At 42.6% G+C, this 21,142-nt stretch overlaps 1 protein-coding gene across 1 annotated transcript in view; it reads right to left on the reverse strand.

The window, feature by feature from the left end:
* CROCC (ciliary rootlet coiled-coil, rootletin) overlaps positions 1-21,142 on the reverse strand; it is a 2,018,646-nt gene that overhangs the window by 663,239 nt on the left and 1,334,265 nt on the right. Inside the window, exon 25 of the mRNA XM_044061829.1 lies at positions 11,628-11,795. Within this exon, the coding sequence (XP_043917764.1) occupies positions 11,628-11,795 (168 nt within the window). The remainder of the gene's footprint in view (positions 1-11,627; positions 11,796-21,142) is intronic.

A 21,142-nucleotide genomic window follows, 5' to 3' on the forward strand; every position in this document is an offset into this window, starting at 1 on the left:
GCTGTGGTTTTTGGGACTAGGAAAGTTAGCATGTGTGGTGGCGTTGATGGTTCTAATCTGGAAGTATCTACATCTTTTAAGTGGTCTAGTGGTTAGGATTTAGCACTCTCACTGCCTCAGCCTAGGTTTGATTCCTAGTCAGGGAAGCTTTGATGCATTTTAACATTTGGATGAGGTGTGAAGGTATGTAGTTGTCTTGCTGCTGGTGTATACAGAACATAGCACAGTGCACATCAGATTACAAGTTAGGGGGGCAGTACAACAAAGGAAGTGATGTGTGACTGTAGCAGCAGTGTACAGCCTCATAGTATCCCAATGCACTCCAATAGGGTGGGACCCAAGAAAGTTATGTCACCACATAGGTGAAATGTTTCCCCATGAGGGTTCGTCCACTCAGGAAGTTAGCCTGGAACAAGTACAAGGGGTTAGGGCTTAACATGATCAAAGAGGAAGGAATGGGTCAACTGGAGAACCAGTGAAGAGAGCTGATGGTCAGCAGGGGGCTACAGAAAAGGGAAAAAATTCCAATATCCATGAGTCAGCAATGTGCCTTAGGACTCAGTCCTAAAAAATAGTTGCCTGGGGGGGGGTACCTCCTGATTCCTTTAACATCATCAGCTGATGAAGAAGGTGAGCACAAACTCGTCCCAGCCAAGGAAAAGTACAAAGTGCATGAAAGGGAAGAGGATGTCCCAGGCATTAACTTATCAAGAGGAAGCTTTGGCTGACACCAAGCTTCTTGATGTTACCTTCTCCCTTCACCTAGACTAATGGCATAGGAACATACAAAGAAGTCTCCTTGTGGTCACCATGCCAGCTACCTTCCAGCTCCATCTGTACAGGTGAGGCAGGCCTCCAGTTTCTTACACCTTATTGGTTTAAAAGCTGATACTTCTTACACTCCATGTTATGCCTTTTCCCCTTGTAGTACAAGAAGTGCCAGTGTGAAGCCTGGCTGATGAAGTGATGTTATCAAAAATACTTAAAAAGTCTACATTTCTAAAGCACTGAATGTATGAAACTTTCTTAAAACTTAACATGTTAAGACTGTGATTCAAACTATATGAGTGGCAGAAATTAAATGGAAAGCACAACAATAGATATACTAGCCTTGTCTTCCATATAGCTTGTTTGCTCAAAGCTGCAATAAGTTAGGCCTTCTGCCCTTGTTCTGCTGTTTTACAGAAACTGTTGTGAGACTACAAAAGATAAGTGCTTATTTTCAACTGTCTTCTGCACTTCTGATTAACTAAAACAATATTTGCTGCATATCTGTTTTAAACTGTGCAACCGTTTTTTAGGCTTAGTGAATTCAATCCTTACCTCTGTTCTGATCTTGTATCCCCACCAGCCCAACTGTTATTGTGGTCTTAAAGCTTGGTGGCTTTTGAGCTGCCTGCCTCCAGGAGCGGCCTTAGGTCAACTGGTGCCCTAGGCAAAGGGCTTCATGGTGCTCCCCATGACATCACCTGGTGCCCCCATCCTGGTCTACCTACACCAGATAAATACTGGAAAAGCGCCCCTGCTACAGAGGCGCCCTAGGCGGCCGCCTAGTTGGCCTATGCCTAAGGCCGGCTATGCCTGCCTCTACTATAAATCTGATATTGGACACACCTCCCAGCCCCATTGCATCAGCTCATTCTACTGAGTACAGTGAGATCAGTTGTGAAAACCCACCCTTTTAGCTTCTTAACCTTGAATTATCTTCTGTCTCCTCACTTTCTACTTAAAACACACACACACACACACACACATATATGTATATATATATATATATATATATACATACGCACACAGTGGCTATAAAAAGTGTACACACCCCTGTTAAAATGCCAGGTTTTTGTGATATAAAAAAATGAGGGTCTATATTACATAGTCGAATGATAGAAAGAGCAAACGATCTTTTATCGAACGCTGAAAAGTGAAACCACTAAATATCAGACACAGAACAATGATTTTTTTCCATGGAGAAAAATCACTGGGCCGTTTTCGGGACTTTGCCATTTGCGCCACTGTGGTGCAATCTCGGAGTTGGAATATTTAAGTAGGGGTTGTGGGGGGCAAAGCTCCCCACTTTATTTTGTGTTTGGATTCTTTGTTTTTTTTTTTTGAGAGCAGTGATTTTTTTTCTCTGGGAAAAAAAAATCACTGTTCCATGTCTATGATATTTAGTGGTTTTGGCTTTCACTGTTCGATAAATGAGCGTTCCCTCTTTTTATGTTTCGACTACGTAATACAGACGCAAAAATGAGACCACAATAAATCATTTCAAAACATTTGCCACCTTTAATGCGACCTATAACCTGTACAATTCCATTGAAAAACAAACCATTCTGTTAGTGGAAAAATATAAAAAATAAAAAACGTACAATAAGCTGGTTGCATAATTGTGCACACCCTCAAACTAATACTTTGTTGAAGCACCTTTTGATTTAATTATATCACAAAAACCTGGTATTTTAACAGGGGTGTGTACACTTTTTATATCCACTGTGTGTGTGTGTTGTGTGTGTGTGTGTGTGTGTGTGTGTGTGTGTATATATGTGTGTATAAATATATATATATATATATATATATATATAGAGAGAGAGAGAGAGAGAGAGAGTGCCTCTCTCCCCACTTAATTTTGCTGCTTGTGCTTAGGCGTTCCACTGCATTTAGTTTACCTCATTTGTTACTGCTTGTCTGTAGCCTTATCAAATTAATGACAGTATTCTGCTGAATCACTGCTTTTTTTGAGCTGTTTTTTACTGTTGTGATTGTGAGCTAATTTATCACATTTGCACTGTTTTAAAGCAATTTACTGATTAACTGCATTTCATTACTGCTTTACTGTACTTAATTGCTATTTACTGCAATTCATTACTGTTTAACTGTAATTTTTCATACTGTGAGTTCTGCTTTTGTCTGTAAATGCTTAATCTGTGTTTTTTGTGAGTTTTACTGTGTTCTTAACCCTAAAATTGATTAGCATAGTCTGGATACAGGTTTGCTGCATCCAGGACTGTTTTTTTTTGCCTTCTGTGTTTTTGGCAGCCATCTTGTGTTTGCTTTTTGTGTTTCTGGCAGCCATCTTGTGTTGCTAGGAGCCAATGTCCTTTGCTATTGAGAGCAGCAGAGCTGCCTGGACCTTGTCTGGCACAAGCTGATTGGTAAAGAAAGCAGGGACTAGCATGACTGGCTAGATTTCTGTGTTACTAGAATCTTCTATTTTTTGTGGTATTTAAACCCCACATTTGAGCTGGTTTGGGCTTGTTAGCATGTCACCCACCACAGCTGCACTGTTTTTAACCCTTTGTGAGGTATTCCAGCTACAAATTTTCTCTTAGTAGCACTTGAGTGATCACCTTGTAGTACTACTATTACACCTTCCACCCTTTACCCTCTTAGCTCTCTCCCTCAGATTCTGACAAATATGGATGAACAATTTCCTACGCTTTTGCCTGCCAGTCTGGTTGATATGGGCATCCTGAGACTCATGTACATGGACAACCCTCTACTACTACCACCTAGGAACATAATTTGTGAGAGATGCAACTACATTAAAAACCTAGAGTCTATGCTCTCTCCCTCACATGCCAGTATATCTGGCACTGAGAAGGTTCTCAGCACAAACACCACACCTCAACCACCACCCACACCTACACAACACATACACACATATGCGGAGGTCCTCAACAAAATCATATCCAAACAAAAGAGACCTCCGAGGCAAAACACATGTGAACTCGACTGCCCACCACAGCACATATATTCCACACACCTGTGTCTCACAGCCACTAAGGCCTAAACATAAACCCAACATATTAGTCATAGGAGACTCCATTGTAAGACACACAGATGTGCCCCTCACCAAGCTGGATAAGGAAAAAGTCACAGTTAGTTGTTTGTCAGGTAGCACAATCCGCCATATCACCCATGCATTCAAGGGTCTCAACAACAGGTACTGTTATGACTCTGTTATAGTCCATATTGGCATGAATGACTTGAGATGTACCTCCCTGGACTATATGAAGAGACATGATCAAGCTCACTAAATATGTGATCCAAGCAGCTATGTTCCTAGGCTTAAGCAGCATTCTACCATCAGCCAGAATGATGCTTCAATACAAACAGAAAATGACTGACTTTAACAATTGGCTTGGTTTCTGGTGTCATTCCAATGAGATCCAGTACCTGACAGCCTGGGAAGACATGACTGGCAAACCATGATGCTTTGCCAGAGATGGCCTGCATCCATCTCCCTTGGGCTTCAGGCTTCTGGCAAAGGCTCTTGCCTCCCCCATAGTGTCTATTTTAGCCAATGCCATGAGGTCAAAACTACCAACGTGGAAATTTCATCAAAACGCAAATTAAAAGTCATGCTGCTAAACACTAGGAGTTTAAACATGAAACTGCACTCAATGCAAGCATTCTTAACCCTGTAAGATGCCTGCATTTGTGCAGAAACAGAAACCTGTCTCAAAGGTGCGGAGAGTACCCCAGTCATAACAGGTTACTCATCCTATCATACATTCAGACCCCAAACTGTGGGCAGCAAAGCAAAAGGAAGTGGAGTTGCAATATATAAAAGACATACATACCTCCAGGCTGGTGAAAAACAGTATGATGCACAGGAGACACTCCAGGTGCAGTTAACTACTGACCCCTATTCAAATCATAGCTAGCTACAGGTCCCCAACTTTGACACAAGATGCCCACTCCTCCTATCTGGACCTCTTCGAATTTATCAATATTCAACCCTTTACCCTGAACCTGGGTGACTTTTAACTATCCAACTATAGACTGGAAGAACTACTCATGCCAAAACACAAATGCTCAGAGAATCCTTGATTTCATCAATGCAAATGCCTTGGAGCCAGCTGGTCGATATCCCCACAAGAGGTGAAAATATCTTGGACATGAGTAACCATTCCAGCATCCCTACAGTGTCATTCTCCCTGATAAGATCTGACCACAAAGCGGTCACTTTTGAAGTCACCATCTTCCCCGATCCCCCCAACCCACTGGGTCAAACAAAAAAAATGTCTTCAAAGCTGATTACAATCTCTGAGGGAAGGTATAAACAGCTTCACAGTCACCTCCCCTCCACAGGAAGAGGCACAGTTGTTCAAACCTACATCAAAGTACTATACAAGCATTTATATAGCTGCATGGAATCAGGAATACCGGACCAGACAAAATCCTCCTCCTCAAGGAAGAGTACACCTGTTTGGTGAACATCTGCAATAAATAAACTCTATAATAAAAGGGAAAAAAAAATTGCTGTCCAGGACCAAGCAAGAAGCAGGTGCCTAATTGGAAGGAATCTCTCCTTAGCCTTAACAAGCAAATAAGAGTAATAGTGAAATCCTCCAAAGCAAACTTCAAGTCCAAACTGGCCATATCTACTAAAGACAATCATAAGGCCTTCTTCACATATGTCCGCAATCTCAAAGGAAGCACTCAGATCTGCTCAGAACTGGTGGTTAAGGATACCACATACACAAATGCTGTAGATATAGCCAACCTGCTAGTAGACAAGTTCAGTAAAAACTTCACCCCTCTGCCCCCAATCAGTAAATCAGGACATCCCCAGCACCTGCCCCCCTCCCCTTATCTCTAGAGAGCAAGTCATTACTGCCCTCTCAAAGGCAGAAAATAAAGCCTCCATGGGACCCAAAAATTCCAGGAGGCTGTCATACATAAACTCAGGCAGGAACTTACAGCACCATTAGGCACCCTATTCAACCAAAGAGTGAATACCGGCATCTTCCCAGCCAAGTGGAGGACAGCCACTGTCATCCCTTTGCACAAAGGTGGAGGGTCCACCAATCCAGGAAATTATAAACCCATCAGCCTAACTAGTCTGATCTGCAAGGCCATGAAGGGGATTATCATGGAGCTCATTAACAAGGACATTGGGAACCTCCAAACATTCAATCCCACACAGTTTGGTTTCATCAAGGGGAGGTCATGCCTGTTAAATATGATCAACTCCTTTGAGACAGTCACCAAAGCCACAGACGAGGGGAAGACGGTGCACACCTCATACCTTGACCTGATCAAAGCCTTCGATACTATTCCCCACTCGGGTATAATAGATAAACTTTCTCAACTAGGCATTAATCCATATGTTTAACCAGTAAGAAGTAGTAGCACAACGTTGCGAGTCCACAGATAGGATTTATTGATACAAAAATACACAAATAGTTAAGCGCTTTCATCAAACAGTATGACTTCATCAGAACAGTTAAAATATGAACTTTCAGGCTTAAATACCTCACAGTTTGAATTCATTAGTCTAGGAATTAGCAAATCATATTTCAAACATGCCAAATCTCATGAATAATGAAACAAATAAATAAATAAGTCCAACATTAAACATGTGTACCATTACAATATACATATAAAAGTAGCACATTTTTGTCACAGTGGATGTGAGGGGGGGGGGGGGTGACTGGCAAAATAGGTTGCACAAGAAGGAATTGATGTGGCAACTCCGACTAGCTGCTGACCAACCCCCGGGCATTAATGGACATCTTTCAATTATGCCTGTTTTGAAAGAGAAGGCAGATTCAGTACAACACACTGGCTGTTCAGTCAGTGAAGTAATTTTTAATTTTTAATATGTAAGAAAGTCTTTTTTAAAATGTTAACAGTTTATACTTCTGCACTTTTGCATTATAATTTTTATATAAAAATATATATATATAAAAATGTGCTACTTTTATATGTATATTGTAATGGTACACATGTTTAATGTTGGACTTATTTATTTGTTTCATTATTCATGAGATTTGGCATGTTTGAAATATGATTTGCTAATTCCTAGACCAATGAATTCAAACTGTGAGGTATTTAAGCCTGAAAGTTCACATTTTAACTGTTCTGATGAAGTCATACTGTTTGATGAAAGCGCTTAACTATTTGTGTATTTTTGTATCAATAAATCCTATCTGTGGACTAGCAACGTTGTGCTACTACTTCTTACTGGTTATACTTCAGCACTTTCAACACCATCTGGTTGGACTTTATTAATCCATATGTTACCAGATGGGTAGCAAACTGAGTCACTGACAGGGCCTACCTAGTCAAAATAGGGGAAGTCACCTCAGGCAAGTAAACATATAACAAATGGTGTACCCAAAGGATCGGTCTTGGGGCCTCTGTTGTTTGGGATACTTTTCTGAAGTGCAGGCCAAATCCAGTGGACTATGGCTGACCAGGTATGCAGATGACTACAAGCTGGGCGTTGTCATCAATTTCCCCAGTAATGTGGACATCCTCCAAGAGGATCTCACCCAAACAAATGACTGGTGCCAGAAACATGGCCTCAAACTGAATGCCAAAAAATACATCATCATCCCCTTTGAGGAGAATGACATCCCCACAAATTATCACATTAATAACAAGGTCCTAAGCATGCAATCAGTCGTGAAGGACTTGGACACCCAGGTTGATAGCAAACTGACTTCTGACCACCATATTGCCTCCGTTGAATAGAAAGCTTTCTACATGGCCCACTTCATTATTAAAGGTATCTCATCCAAGGACAAAGAAGTCATAACATCCCTGTATTCTTTTCTTATAAGACCCATTATTGAGTACAATGCCCCTTTCTGCATGTACCTCATAAAGCACATGCAACAGCTGGAAAGACCACAGAGGTTCCCCACCAGGAGAATCCAGGGCCTCAAACATCTACCCTACACAGATAGGCTAAAGGCCCTGTCCCTCTACTCAATCTCATACAGACTCCTCAGAGGTGACCTCTGTCTGCCATACAAAGCAATCTCACACCCCGCCTTGATGGGAGTGCTACATACCAACAAGTCAAGCTCCACTTGAGTAATCCGCATGCACAACCTCAACTTGGTCTGTGACATCAACAGGACTTGTTGGCCGGACAGATTTGTGTCGTAAAAACTCCCCCTTCTGTGGAATATACTCCCTCTCCACGTCAAGCAGAGTACCTCATTAACCCTTTTTAAGCGCAACCTAGATAACTGGATGGGGAATAGAAAATAAATCCCTGGGATTCCACCTGTGTCCCTGCTGGACAGGAACATGGGCTAAATTCTTGGCTAGGCTTGCGAGGGCCTCAGGGCCAATAGCCTAGTAACTTTCTATGATCGTTTGAAGTGCACAGGCATGATGTCAGTGTGTCCTCAGGTGCATCAGCTATACACCGTAAGACTTTAGTGCTAAGATCAAGAACTTACACTAAATTGCACCAGTTACCAACTACAAACAGCCAGTGAACTGTGATTCTATGTTGTCTCCTCTATTCCTCTCAAATTTCTAATAACTTTGATTAAACTCCTTTAATGCCAGCTCCTTAGTCACATCTAATTTTAACTTCCTGTAGAGGTTTTCCTACTAACTTGTTTGCTTAATGCAGCTGACAAAGACCATCTCCTTCTAGCCCTACTAATACCTCTGCTTAGAAACAACTCTTCACAGTAATCTGTTTTCTTTACATGGTGTGCCACTGGCAATTCAAAGAAAGTGTCATAAACTGAGCACACAGAAACCTAACACTTCAAATCTTCTTCAGACTTCTTTCAGTACTTAATTTGGTTAACAGGAGGAATCATACCAGTCTTAACATTTACAAAAGATAGTTTAAGTGTCCTCAGCAAAACACACACCGCTACACCCCCTACACACACACCAATCAGAAATTGGTTATTAAAGTATACTGAAGGATCTGATGTAATTCACTTTGACCAGGTTAGTATTTAGAAAACAAATGTAGTACCAGTTCTTCCGGACAAATTAGTTAGCTGTCAAAGGCTCCTGCATTCAACAAATTTCTGTCATGCTTAATTTACATTATTGAGTATATGAACAGCCATGATTACTAATTAAATTTGTGAAAAAGACAACTTTGCTAAGCACCTTTCTGATATAAGAAAAGTACTTAAGTTTTATTAAGCAGCAATCAGCTCTTTTAAGCTCCAGTCTACAACATTAACAGTAGCCAATTATGTCCTCAACTGCAAGAAGCTAAATCAGCTTTAAAAGCTGTCAAACATTTATTACAACAACAAAAAAACATGTGGCAGATCAACGTATATATTAGCAACAGATATACATGAAGCTTCCGCCCACTATCTTTGGGGCAGCACTAAGTATTTTATGACTTTGAAAACCATAAATCAATATTTTTCAGTAATTAACAGTATATTAGGGCAACTAAACGCCATGTACTTTAAAGAATTATGATGAGTTCTCACCAATCAAGGCTCAGTTATGTATTTTTAACATGAATGTCAAGATTCACCTCTCAGAGTTTAGCTTCCATCTACTCTTAAGGTGAATTTCTTGACATCTATATCTCAGACATATAAAAACTTGGTTACGATCAGAGGCTCAAATATAATCCTCTGTATTATATACTTCCTGTGCCTCATAATATGATGGGTAAAGCAACAAAAAATGCCTTAGGTTTTCTACATGGCAAGAAGTTCAGTTTTCTGTTGTGACTACCACTAATGTACCGTACTTACAATGTATCAAGTAACTAATATTTCCGAAGAAGTACATTTGTTTTCTCTTCAAGGTTCTGATTATGGTTGCTGAGTCAAGTAAAATGGCTATGTAATCAGAAGCAGACCATAATTATTACAGGGAAACTGTCAGGAAAAAAAACAGCAATCTGCCTCAGAATTCAATACTGGGATCAGTACTGTATAATATGCAATATTTATGTCAGATAATATAATGGATTTGAAATACAAAATCAGAACAAATAATGTATGGTGACAATGAATTGGGGGGGCAGTTATCACTGGTTGTCAGTCTCTAAAGACAGATATTGCAATTTGTGCTGTAGCCAGAAGCAGGACATGGGATTTAAATTTAAAAAATTCAAGGTTATACACTTTGTGAAAGGTAAACCCAGATAAGGATATAGTATTAGTAGAGAAGCAGGGGAGAAGAGGAAAGGGATTTAGCGGTGGTAATCAATCTGAAGATACACCAAGTGAATGAGGAGTGGGAAATTCCAAAAGAACAATGGTGTATGCAGCACACAAAACAGCTAAGAAAGGTGGTTTGACTGGCTTTTAGCTGTACAGAGCACTTGTAAGTCCTTACCTCGAGTACTGGGTGCAACTATGAAGCCTATACTGGGGAGGACAAATCAGGCTGCTCAAAAGCAGGCAATGCACAGTAACAAAGCTGGGACACAAAATGACGTGATGGGATGAAAACAAATTTGGAAAGTTGGGCATTCTTTCTTCAGAAGTGGTAAGGAAGATAAAAATTGAGTGTATCGCATTATTTAAAGGCAAGTAAGGGGTACAGATGAGGAGAAATGGTGACAGAGAGAAGACATCTGTAGCAGCTGAAGAGAGGATAAGACAAATTTGAACTTGAGAACACATAACTTCAAAGAGAGGATGGCAGGTCATTACTGAGATATAAGGTTCCTTCTGGTAGAGCAAATAAAGAATGGGACAAGTACACAGAAGGGAATGCTGTGCAAGGGCTAGATGCAATGTTCAGACTGCCCTAAATGAACAGAAGCCATTTCCTTTTAGCATCTTCATGGCTAACAGATAAATATAAAGTAAAACGCATTAGTCACAGTCAAATATTGCTATGACTCTAAGTTTCACTGCTTGTTTTTGGCAAATGAAACAGCTACTGGGAGACATCTTGAAGTATCTCAAAAAGAGGATCACATTAAGTTTCTTTAATTCAAGTGTATGCCAAAGTTTTCACCATTCCATAAAAAAGACACAGAAATGAATGAATTGATTCAACATAAGTTTTTTTTATACTTGGTAGAAATGTGCATTTGGTATAAATTATACCATTCCTATGCAAAACCTGATGAGGTTCCTCAGACTACACAGCATGTCATTTATTATTGTTTCTGAATTAATTAAAATATTACTCTCTCTGAGAAGCAGCAGAGCAGCAAAACACAATCAATTGTGTTTATACCTCATAAACACTGTCAAGTAATAGTGTACCAACCTTCCAGTCTAGAATTTATTAAAACAAAAGACCATGATTTAAAGTGATTGTAGAAATTAAGCCATTACATCTGTCATAACCCCACTGTCCCAACAGCAGGTTAACAACCTGCATTGCCTATGAACTGAGTTCAGAAATGTACTTGAGCTTTTGGTAGGGCTGACCAGGTTGGCAGGGAGGGGAGACAGGATGAAGTATCCAACCACCAGCTATCCCATCTCAAGGAGAGTGTATAGGAAGCCCAATGTCTGTGCAACCTCTGGTGGAAACCTGAAGCCTCACAGGTCATCTACTCAGACTACAGGGCCTAACAGCGCCTCTGGTGTCACTGCATTAGTCACTCCTAAGTTAGGGATTTTGACTAGCTGCCGTAAGGCTGATGGATCCCAGCTCTGTACACACAGCTCTTCAATAGACCCCATGCTCCCCAGGGCTACAACTGAGTTAATATCAAAGTCAACTTCATGAGGAGTTGGAAGCACCCAGTGAAGCATGACACTGTGAGTACCTGGAAAAAGTAACTGGGGATCCAAGGCTTAGGTGGACACAGACGTTAGGAGGATAGCTGGGGGTGGGACTGTATGGCACTGGGAAGGACATAAATTGAATAAAATCTTTTCTAATCTTCATCTAGCACAATGCATGTTCAAACCTACCTCCTTTCTTGTGGACTCTCTGCTGGCTTCGGTCTCTACTATCTTTTGTTTCAAGCCAAAGGATTCTCTTCTGCTTTCCTCTTCTCGCTGTTCATCAAGAGCCACTCGGGCCTGCAGCTCTGCCACCTCTTTGTTCTTCTTTGTGTTCTCACTATCTAGCATTTTCACCTGCAAAGAAAAAAAATGCATATTTACTTTCACAATGTGATTGTTGTATTAATAGTTTATCATTCTGGAAAGCCATCAAGAAGGATCTCTGCCTGGCCTGTAATGGACTCAAGAATCAATATGAACACTGTCACCTGGACCAACAGAGAAACGTGTATTGCTAGCAAATCATTTTCTGCTTCTTGCAAATAAATTTCATTAGCTCTATGACACAGTAGGGAACCTAACACGTTAACTACCGACTACATTACTGATCTAAGGAAAGTAAATCAGAAATGTAATTATGCAGAAAATATAAAAGAAATGTTGCAAGACAGAAATGTGAAATAAGTAAATGACAGTATTCAGCTAAGGTTGACAGGTTTACTTAAAAAAAATAAAAATTATGAATTATCTCAAGCATGGTATGCAGCTCACAGAACTATGTCAGATTTACATAAGTACATGAGAAAAGTTTCTAGAAGAAAGCTACACCTTACCACAATGTCAGATCCATATTGTCTTTATCTATCCATCTCAATGAATGGGTTATTGGATCCGACCTCAGCACCTTTTTCCAAGCTTTGGATATGGGACTTTGGCTTCTCCTGTACCTATAGGCTGAGGATATGACAAGGTCCTAGACAGGTCCAATAGGTCAGCTGTGAGTCATAAGTGACAATGTTGGCAGGGGGGGGTGAAGGGATGGAGGCTGAGCAGGACGGATAAAGACAACACATATCTGACATTACTGTAAGTTCTAAACTTTTGTACCCACTATTATCTTCTCTCTCTCATTTAATAAATGGGACAGATTCTCCAGCTACTATAACTCCAGGGTGGTCTCAGGGAAGGATATTCCAAAAGAAAGTGGAGCCAAAAGATGCACTGGATCTTAACTGCATGTCCAGCTTATAGTAAGACACAAAGGTATGACCTGTGGACCAAATAGCTGCAGCACAAATCCCGTTTATGGGAATTTTAGCAAAGAAGACAGTACAGGCGGCCACTGTTTTGGTTGAATGAGCCTTGGGTTTGTGTGGAAATGTTAATCCTCTTTCTTTATAAACAAAGGCAATCCAATCGGACAGTCACCTGTACACTGTGACATTCGACATAACCTGCTCCAATTTAGCAGTTGAAATGGAAATAAAAAACTGATCTGTTTTCCCGAATTCCTTGGTCAGACGTAAATAAAATCTCATTTGACAATACATATCCATCAAATGCAAGATACATAGGTGCATAGGTTTATACTAGGCTATCTGCCCTAGGGCATTTATAAGCCTAGCCCAGAGTTTTTGTGGCTTACGCCACCCCTTTCTATTGAAGGATATTATGCCCATTATTTTGCTGTGCCTCTGTTAAGCAGTGACACTGATGTAATCCCTGGGGTATACCTGCGATCTCCCATCCATTGGTCAAGATTTCTCTTGAACAAGGCCAGCGAGGTGCTCTGCCTCACATGTACCGGGATTTTGTTCCACAGCATAGGGAGTCTCTGGGTGATGAATCTGTCCCTCCAGCACGTCCTATTTATGACCGTGTCAAGGTTTAAGTCTCGTGCTCTTGTGGATCTGATGGATTTAGATTTTTTGAGGTGAAGCATGTTCATTAATTCTGGGTTGGACATGGCCTTGTATGTCAGGCACAGGTCACCTCTGAGCAGGCGGTGGCGACTGAGTAGAGCTGGAGCTCCTTCAGTCGGGCAGCATAGGACATATTTTTGAGACCCTTTATCCTTTTGGTGAGGAACTTTTGGGGCCTTTCCAATTGCTGTAGGTGTCGGGTCAGATACATTCCAAATGGGGCATTGTACTCAATCATCGGTCTGATGAGTGATGAGTACAGGGGAATGATGACCTCTCTTGACCTAGACGTGAAACCCTTCATGATCAGGTGGGCAATGTAGAAGGTCTTCCTAACAACTTTGGCAACCTGGGTGTCAAATGAGAAGTTGCTATCAACCTGTGTTCCCAGATCCCTGATAACCTTGTCTGTGCTTAGTGGATTGCCACCTATATGGTAGCTAGGGGTAACCTTGTTTTTCCCAAAGGGTATGACTATGCATTTTTTAGCGTTTAACTTTAGGCCATGGCTTTGGCACCAGTTATCTGTTTCTATGAGACCCTTCTGAAGGATATCTGTGTCTGATGTGTTTTCAGCTATGGCGCCCAGTTTGCAGTCATCTGCAAACTTTGTCAGCCATAATCCTCCTGTGCTTGCCTGTACTTCCGAAAAGTAGATGCCGAATAAGAGTGGACCCAGGACCGAGCCCTGTGGGACACCGCTTGTGACAGGCTTTGAATCTGACATGGCGCCAGCAACTCTAACCCTGTGGGTTCTGTCACTTAGCCAGTTTGCAACCCATCTTGTGACGTATGGGTTCACATTTAAACTGGTGAGTTTTTCTATGATGCCTGAGTGGGGTATCGTGTCGAAGGCCTTTGCCAGGTCAAGGTAGGCTGTGTGGACTGCCTTGCCCTCATCAATGGCCTTGGTGACTGTTTCAAAAAAGTCAACCAAGTTTAAAAGGCACGATCTGCCCTTGACAAAGCCAAACTGGGTTTGATCCAATGTCTGCAGGTCCCCCATATCTTTATTTATGAGTTCCATAATGATCCTCTCCATAGCTTTGCAGACCAGGCTTGTCAAGCTGATGGGACGGTAGTTTCCAGGGTCTGTGGAGGCACCGCCTTTGTGTAATGGGACCACAGTAGCCGTACGCCATTCCTTGGGTACGTATCCTGAGGTGAGGCTAAGATTAAACAGCTGCCCTAACTGCGGATTTAATTCCTCAATGAGCTCGTGGAGCACACAACCGGGGACACCATCTGGTCCCATGGATGCTGTGTTTTTCGCCTTGGAGAGAGCTGTTCTTACTTGAGCATTTGAGATGTTTGGGAGGATACAATCCTCTGGTATAGATATTTCTCCTTTTGGGGGGGGGGGAGAAATTTGCACTGAACCTGTCAGCCAGTATGTTGGCAATGTCTGTAGGTTCAGTGAACTTTAAATCATTTTGAACCAGTTCTGAACATATCTGGGAGTTTCCTCCCAGGTTTCTAACATAGCTAAAAAAGGCCTTGTGGTTGCCTTTTGAGTCCGTGGCAATTTTTCTTTCAAAATTTGCTTTGGAGGATTTTATGAGAGATCTTAGTTTTTTACTTACGATGATCAAGGGTGTCTTCCCTTTTGAGGATTTTGCTCTATCTTGTAGTAGCTTTCTCCTTTTGTTGTAGAGCTTGTTTATGGCTGGAGTCCACCAGGCTGGACGCCTGCCTTTGGTACAAAGAGTCTTTGTTTTGTTTGGGATTGCCTGATCCATGCAGTCCTGGAGGTGCTGGTAGAAGGCATTTGTAAGTGATTCAGCGGCTTTAGTGATGGTTTCCGCTGGCTCTGGGGCCTTGAAAGAGACCACACCAGTCCTAAGAAGTGTGAAGTCGGCTTTAGAGAAGTTCTTCACTGTGGTCTTTTTTATCTGGGGTGGGGGCGGGATGTGGACTTCCAGTGAGATTAGTTTATGATCTGATCTCACCAATGAAGGGTATACCTCCGGTGTTGAACATTGTGACCCCATGTTTGTGATGATGAGATCCAGTATGTTTTCACCTCTTGTGGGCATGGTGACTAGTTGTTCCATGGCATTAGAGTTTATGAACTCTAGGAACCTTTGGGCTAAAGTGTTGGGGCTTGAGTAGTGATCCCAGTCTATGTTTGGATAGTTGAAATCACCTAGTATGATGGTGTTTGGGGTTACATTTATCCCCTCCAGAGTTTTCAGGAATGCTGTGTGAGGATCCTGAGTTTGAGAGGGTGGCCTGTAACATGCTACAAATTGTAGAGCAGTCTTGCCTACGGTTAATTGCACCTGGATGGTCTCCGATGCATCGTGCGTTGCCACCAACCTAGAGGTGAGGGTATCTTTGATGAATATGGACACCCCTCCTCCTTTCTTGGTGTTATCCGGATTTTGTGGCCGGAACGCATGATATGAGGTAAAACCTGATAGTGCTGGGGTGCTCTCAGGAGCCTTGAACCAGGTTTCAGTAACAGCACAGACATCGAAGTTCTCCATACTGAGAAGGGCCTCGAGTGCGTGCATCTTGAGGTTGAGACTTCTGGCATTGAGCAGCATTACCCTTAGTTTTTTTCCTTTATTTTGTTCTAGGGTGGTAGGTTTAGAATTTGAGCCTGGCCTAAAAAAGGCACTATGGGGGTGGCAAGAGCCTTTGCCAAAATCCGGAAGCCCAGGGGTGACAGGTGCAAGCCGTCCCTTGCGAAGCAACGTGGCTTGTCCAGCATGTCATCCCAGGCAGACAGACATTGGATCCCCTTTGAATGACACCAGTGATTAAGCCAATTATTAAAGCTGATCATCTTTTCTCTGTACTGTAGCATCATTCTTGGTGAAGGTAGGATACTGCTCAAGGTCAGGGTCATACCTGCCTGGGCTACATAATCAGAGAGCTCCTCTATGTCCCTTTTCATGTAGTCCAGGGAGGTGCGTCTCAGGTCGTTCACACCAGCATGGACAATGACTTAGTCATACTTGTACCTGCTGTCGAGTGACCTGAGTGCTTGCGTTATGTGGCGGATTCTAGCTCCCGACAGGCAGCTTACTGTGACCTTCTCCTTGCTCAATCTGGTGAGTGGGACGTCAGTGTGTCTGACTATGGAGTCACCTATGACAAGAGTATCTGGCATTGTGTTTGGCCTTAAGGGCTGTGACTGTTTGGCACACTGACTTTGTGGTCTATGTGTTGCATGTGTCTTGGTCTGTGGTGGTAGTTGTTTGGGTGTCTGCTTCGGTGGCCTCTGCTGTTTTGGTAGATTTTTGGTCAGAGCCTCCGAGTATGTTTTTATGTGTTTGTGTGTGTGATATGAGGTTGTGCTAGTGCTATGTGAGACTGGGTTTGAGGTGTGTGTGGTTACCTTCTCCTCCTGTCTGGTCTTGCCAGTCCTATGATGAGAGAGCTCAGCCTCCAGTTTGGCTATATATTTGCATCTCTCGCATGTGTTTGTGTTTTGTGGGAGAAGGAGAGGGTTGTCTGTGTACATGAGGCAATTGTAACATTGCCTTAATATTCCCAGATTCATCAGCTGAGCAGGAGATGACACTAGCAACTGACCCCGCGACATGCTAGAAGGAAAAGTTAAGAACTTTGTGTAGATGGGTTTGAGAAGAGTTAAAGGGGTGTGGATGATCGAAAAAGGGTATTAGGCTGGTAGGGTGCTATGTATAATAAAAAGTGCTATATCAGAGTAAAGAGTACTTTGGGTGCAAGTGCTAGGCTATCCGGATAGAGAATAGTCACTTATGAATCAAGTAGATCAAGACTTTATAGGTATAGGATAGGGTAGTTAGATTATCAGTACAGCTTAGGAAGAGATGTTTTAAGGGAAAATTTGAAGAGTGGACTTTAGGTAGCCCGAATAGTTTAAACCTGGTTAACCGCCGCTGCTCTAGTGTGCAACAGTGGCAACTCCGCGCTAACGCGCGTTTAGCGTGTTTTATAGCAGGGGGCTGAAAGGAGCTAGGAATTGGCCCAAAACGACCAATGGACTACTAGTTTCTGGCTGAAACTTCACCAAATCGGACAAAAAGGCTGCTCAGTGCTTCCCACTCCCACTGGTAAGCAAAGAAACTTCCCTCCTTCCAAATAAGGCAATGGATCAGTAACAGGAACATTCGCTTTTGTTACAGAAATTCAGAAAAAAATGGTAAGTTAACAGCGTGACTCAGACAAGCTTGTGAAGCCACTCTGGAAGGAAATTTAGGGTTAGTCCAAAGCGGCACCCTGTCCTTGTGAAAGATCAAGTAGGGAGGTTTGCAAGACAAAACTTGTATTTTAGAAACTCTTCTGGCAGAGGTGATAGCCACAAGAAAAATAGTTTTCCAACACACAAAAATGTTAATTCTGCAGACACTGCTGTTTCAAAAGGCAGTGTGGTCAAAGTCTGAAGCATCAGTGTAATATCCTGGGGGGGAGGGGATGGGATTTTTGATAGGGGGTCTGAGCAGAAACTTTCCCTTAATGAAGGACTTAGACAGCTTTAAGGACACACCAGGATTGTGATTTTCTTTAACATGAAAGCTGGATATGGCTGCTAGTTGAACTTTGAAGGTTGAAAAGCTGGTACCCTCTTGGAACAGTCCTGCTAGAAAATCCAAAATAGAAAAAATAGGTGTCAAAAAGGATTTAAGCCCTTAGAGGAAGCCCAAACTGCAAATCTTTTCCATTTATTTCTGGAAACCATTCTCGTATTGGGTTTCTGAGCTGAAAATAGAATGTGGGTAACCAAACAGGAGACCTGTCATCCCTGGCCATTACTGGAACTGGAGTAACCATGCAGTTAATTTCAGAGTTTTCAGGTCTCGTTGAGGCTTGCCAGAAGGGTGATAGGAGGTTTGCAAGAGGATCCAGCACCCATGGAGGGTGTTTCAAATGAGGCCAAAAGTAGGGGAACCAAACCTGCTGGAGCCAGAAGGGGACCAGAGAATTACTGTTGCCTTGCACTTGATGGCTTTGTATAGAAACATGGTTATGGGGGAAAAAGCATACAGGAGACCGGGGGCCAGTTGTGGACAACTTCCCTTGGAGACTGACCACCCGAGGAATCAGGGCAAAGTGGCTGCTGCACTTCATGTTCAGCTTTGAAGTGAAAAGGTTGCAGTACATCTGGCTCCAGCGACTGAATATCACTGATGTCACTGCTTCACTGAAGGACCACTCATGCAGCAGAAGAACAGACCTGCTCAGTTTGTCCACTAAGACATTGGAACTCCCCGGAATGTGCATTGCTACCAGAAAGCATTAAGATGACACTGCTACTACCACACCCTAATGGCTTCACTGCATAATGGGTATGAGCAGGTTCCCATTTGTTTGCTGATATACCTGACTACCGCCATGTTATCAAATTGGATGTATATCACACACTTGGGGAAACGGTCCTGAAATACCTGCAATGTTAGGAGGACTACTTTCATCTCCAAAACATTGTGCCTTGAATTGTCTTCCCTTCAGAATGCCCTCCCCCACTCCAGAAGGGAGGCATCTGTGGTCACAGTGGCCATCGGGGGTGGATAGGAAAATGGTCAACCCAGGAGAACAGAGAAGAGGTGAACCAATATAGAATGTGATTCCTAAATACTTTCATGAGATGTATCAGAAAGTAAAGAAGAAGATGTAATATTGAACAATGAACCAGAGGTTCCACTGTAATACTCTTGCTTGCAAGACCAGAGTAACTGATGTCTTGCTGGGGGATTGTGTGAAGAGAGAATTTGTGAGGCTTGAAGACAGATAGAAAAGATCCTTGATACCAGGAGTAGTCTGGCTAGCTGGGATGCTGTGTCTAGGTGACACCTTATAAATTCTACTGACTGTGTTAGTGTCAGCTGGCTTTTTTTATCAAGTTTACTGTTATTCCTAGACACTGAGAGAACTGGAGCAAGAACTCCCTGTACTGGATAAGCTGATCTCTGCTGGGTGCAGTAAGGGACCTGTCATCCAGATATGGGAACACCCAAAACTCATGTAGTCTTAAGTAAACTGCTACAACTGCCATGCATTTGGTGAACACAGTGGAAGGCTGTGGGGGAGACCAAAGGGCAGTGCTTTGAACTGGAAGTGAATGGTTCCCACCCAAAGATGGAGAAACCTTCTGGAGTGCTTTGCTATCTTTACAGGGTAGAAAGCATCCCGCAGGTCACTCGAGCACTTCCAATCATCCTTCCTCAGAAGTGGCAAAATGGACTGCACCATGATCATTTGGAACTTTGTCTGTCTCACAAACTGATTTAGGGAAATGAGGTCCAGAATGTGCCTGAGGTCCTCTGTCCTTTTTCAGAAGCAAGAGGAATCTTGAATAGACTCTGGATCCTTGTTGGTGTGGTAGGACCTCCTAGAAGAGTCTCTTTTCTAGCAGCTTTGAAACCTCTGCTACTGCTAAATCGCTCCAACTGGGTGGCATGTTGGAGATTTTCTTTTGTTGAATGGAGATAACACAAAGGGGACAGTGTAACCTCTGGTCATTATCTTCTGCACCTAAAAGTCTTGTGTGATGGCTAGTCAGGCATGAGGGTGCAGAGATAAGCACCTCTTGATTGTCTCCAGAGTGCAGCAGTAGGGCAACTCTTCAGGAGCTAGCTCTGAAAGGGTTTTCTCAGTAAAGGAACCTTGAAACTCTTGGCTCTGCAATTGCCTCTACCCCTACAATGACATCCACCTCTCTGCCTCAGGGGACTTTTAACCCAGAAGTTTCCTGGGCAAAATTTAGGGATTTATGAAACCAGAGCTTCTTTCCGCCCTTCTTGTTCTGGAAAACGTATTTCTTTTACATTGGGACTGAAAAATGTTGACCCATCAAAGGAAGTGCTGATGAAGGAAACGTTAAAACTTTTCACAAAGTTGCAGAGACACATCCAGGCATGACAACAAATAGCAATGCCAGTGTCTGCTGCTCTCACAGTCCCATCTGCCATATTGGAAAGTAGGCATGTGGACACATTAGACATAGATTGTAAGGTAGACAACTGTGATTCCTCCATTTTTGTGATGTCAGCAGACAAGTCACCTAAGAGAGTTTTGGAAAGTTCTTTAGTCACATCTCTGAAAATGAGTCATGTGTGTAACGTAGTTCAGCACACAAACAGCAAACTTCACTGAGGCATATGTCTGCTTTCCAAATCACTGTAACACCCTGGACTTCCCACTAGGGGGATGGACAGAAGTGGTCTTTTCAGAATGCTCCTTCTTTGTGGCTATCCACATCATCATAGCATCATCTGGAGGACTCTTCTCCAGTATGATCTGCTTGGAGGGAGGTACACACACGAGTATTTTATTAAGTTTCTTAGGAGCCGGCTTCATCACATCAGTCTCCTTCAAAGCGTGCTGCAAGACCAAATCAATGAACTCTTCAGTGGGCAGAACCACCCAGGCAGTAGATGAGTCAGCTCTACAAGCCAAATAAATAATCCCCACCCTTTTCTTCATCAATTACAGGACCTCTCTGAAGGGGATTTTTTCCAAGGGGACCCCTCCCCATTTCCTGAAAGTCAATATCTTCTGTGAGTGACTCATATGAGGAGTCAATCTGCCTCCTTTTGCATATACATTTCCTGTGACCTATCCCCACGGGGGTGCTCAGAGAAGTTTTGGAATCTGAATGAGGACTCGGCAAGTGATGATCCTCAAGGCTAAATTACGTTGACTGTCCCTGACAGACAGGATGTTTGGACAAAGCTGCAGAGTCCAGGAGGAGTCAGGATAGAGCTGAGCATGTCTGAGGAATCTCCACTCTAAACCTGGGGAAGGACACTTTCAAATGCTTTAAATGTATCAGAACTGAAGATGATC

Source organism: Protopterus annectens, chromosome 2.part0 (genome assembly GCF_019279795.1).
Source record: "Protopterus annectens isolate FY-2018-M chromosome 2.part0, PAN1.0, whole genome shotgun sequence".
Classification (NCBI taxonomy): Eukaryota; Metazoa; Chordata; order Ceratodontiformes; family Protopteridae; genus Protopterus; species Protopterus annectens.